The sequence below is a fragment of the Cyprinodon variegatus genome, unplaced genomic scaffold (genome assembly GCF_000732505.1).
Source record: "Cyprinodon variegatus isolate N-32 unplaced genomic scaffold, C_variegatus-1.0 Scaffold619, whole genome shotgun sequence".
NCBI classification, from domain to species: Eukaryota; Metazoa; Chordata; class Actinopteri; order Cyprinodontiformes; family Cyprinodontidae; genus Cyprinodon; species Cyprinodon variegatus.
Genome location: NW_015151072.1, coordinates 491115 through 493210, shown reverse-complemented (window position 1 = coordinate 493210; position 2096 = coordinate 491115). Strand labels below are relative to the sequence as shown.

Below are 2096 nucleotides of genomic sequence, written 5' to 3'. Positions count from 1 at the left end.
CTACATGAGTTTTAAAATATCGGATATCGGCTAAAATCCCGATATCATGCATTCCTATATTTCTACACTGTTTTTGTAGTGGAAGTAAATGCATAACCAGGCTCTGTGGGGAAATACATACTTGCAAACCTCGTCTTCCTGGCAGCGACAGCTGCCATCAAGCATGACTGACAATGAATCCTTTAAATCACTCGAGGGGAATTTTGACCCAAACTTTGCTGTACATTTGACTAAATTTACAAAGGATCACTACAAAAATAAAATAAAACCAGTTTACAGACTGATAGTGAATTGGGACTACAGTTTGCATTTTTGAGAGAGTATATCTATTTTTAAAAGCGACTATATTGCTGTACAATAACAGCATAAAAGCCACACTGCAAAAAATAGAAATCTGTCATATTTCTCCTAAAATAAGTGCTTTTTTTTCTTGAATTGAGAAATTAATAGAGACATTTTGCCGATGAATGATGACCACATTATTCACATAAACAAACAAAAAAAAAATAGCAATCTGTTATATTAAGTTCATAGTATTTAGTTATCTTATTTTAAGGCTAAAAATACAAATGAAGGGTAAATAAACTTATTTTGAGAACTGTTCACCCATTTTAACATCATGTGTGAAGTGTAAGGATACATATCACATAGAAAATGTGTTTCATCATAAATTAGATTATTTCTTGGATTCAGAACTACAGTAAATTTGATTGACTTCCTTTCTGCTTTTTACTTCAATGGTTTATTTGGTTGGCGTGCAATATTATGCACAGGGAAGGGAGGTAAGTACAAAGTGTATTACTCTCCCCTCCTATCCTAATCAACCCAGGCCCTCTGCATGCACATAATCAAACAGATGTTTTTGCAGAGGATCCTTTATGTTTTCTGCATTTTTGCTGCAAGTAAAGTGCTTGTCATAATACTTTGTATTCCTAAAGGTAAAGCCGTATACAAAAGTACCAACAAGCACTTCAGCAATTTTGAAAACAGACCTTTGCTCTGAAAAAAGCAAACTGCAGAGTTGTGACAATTGCTGCTGATCGTCCAACTCGGTACCTGTTTTCAAAGATTTACCCCTAAATCATTCCTCAAGATGCTGAACTATCAATCATGGTGTGAAACTAACTAACCTGTTTGTAATATAAAATCTAACGGTGACTGAAGTCCAGCATTATTTTTAAATATAGTCAGTGCTGTTTTATAGTCATATTTACAATCCTATCCTCCTTGCTGCTCATGTAATCATGTGTTTAAGTTATGATCACTGGAGATATGAAACATGCCTTTAAAGGTTTATAACAAAACATTTAAACACACCAGCAGAAAATATTATATTTACATAGGATTTTAGGTTAAAGTGAATAAAAAGATGACATCCTTCATCCTATCAGAGAGAGGAAAATAAATAAAAAAACACAAAAACAAAGGTGGCATTTAGAGACTCACCAGGAGGTAAAAGAGGAGGACTCCATCCAGTTCAGGGCAAAATAACGACTAAATCTTCCTGGAATGAACTTAGTTTCCTATATTTATGTTTCATTTAACACAATATCCAACAAAGTGTGTAGCTTCAAACTAAATCCTAAAGGTTTTTTCACGTTGCAGAAAAGTTCTGTTTTATTAGCAATGAAGTTATTGAATGTTTTTTTTTTACTTTTAATCAGAATCAGAATTACTAAATTAATTATATTCTTGCAGTGCAACTGTATACAGAAGAGAGAAAAATAGGATTGTTAGCAAAATATGCAAAATGACATAATTAGACGGTGTAAAATAAGTCAAATTACAATGCAGTAAATTTACTCCCCTCCAATATAAACTGTGTAAAATATAGGAACAGAATAAGATTAAGGATAAGAATAAAAATATAATAAGATAAGGATAATAATAAGATAAGATAAGGATAAGATAAAATAAGATAAGGATAAGATAAAATAAGATAAGGATAAGATAAAATAAGATAAGGATAAGATCAAATAAGATAAGGATAATAATAAAATAAGATAAGGATAAGATAAAATAAGATAAGGATAAGATAAAATAAGATAAGGATAAGATAAAATTAGATAAGGATAAGATAAAATAAGATAAGGATA

General features: G+C 31.1%; 1 protein-coding gene across 1 annotated transcript in view; it reads left to right on the top strand.

Moving 5' to 3' along the window:
- The window catches only part of LOC107096381 (calcium-dependent secretion activator 1-like), a gene marked incomplete at its 5' end in the record, with an annotated part of 113289 nt that overhangs the window by 27592 nt on the left and 83601 nt on the right, over window positions 1–2096 (top strand). Inside the window, one exon of the mRNA XM_015393001.1 lies at window positions 774–782. Within this exon, the coding sequence (XP_015248487.1) occupies window positions 774–782 (9 nt within the window). The remainder of the gene's footprint in view (window positions 1–773; window positions 783–2096) is intronic.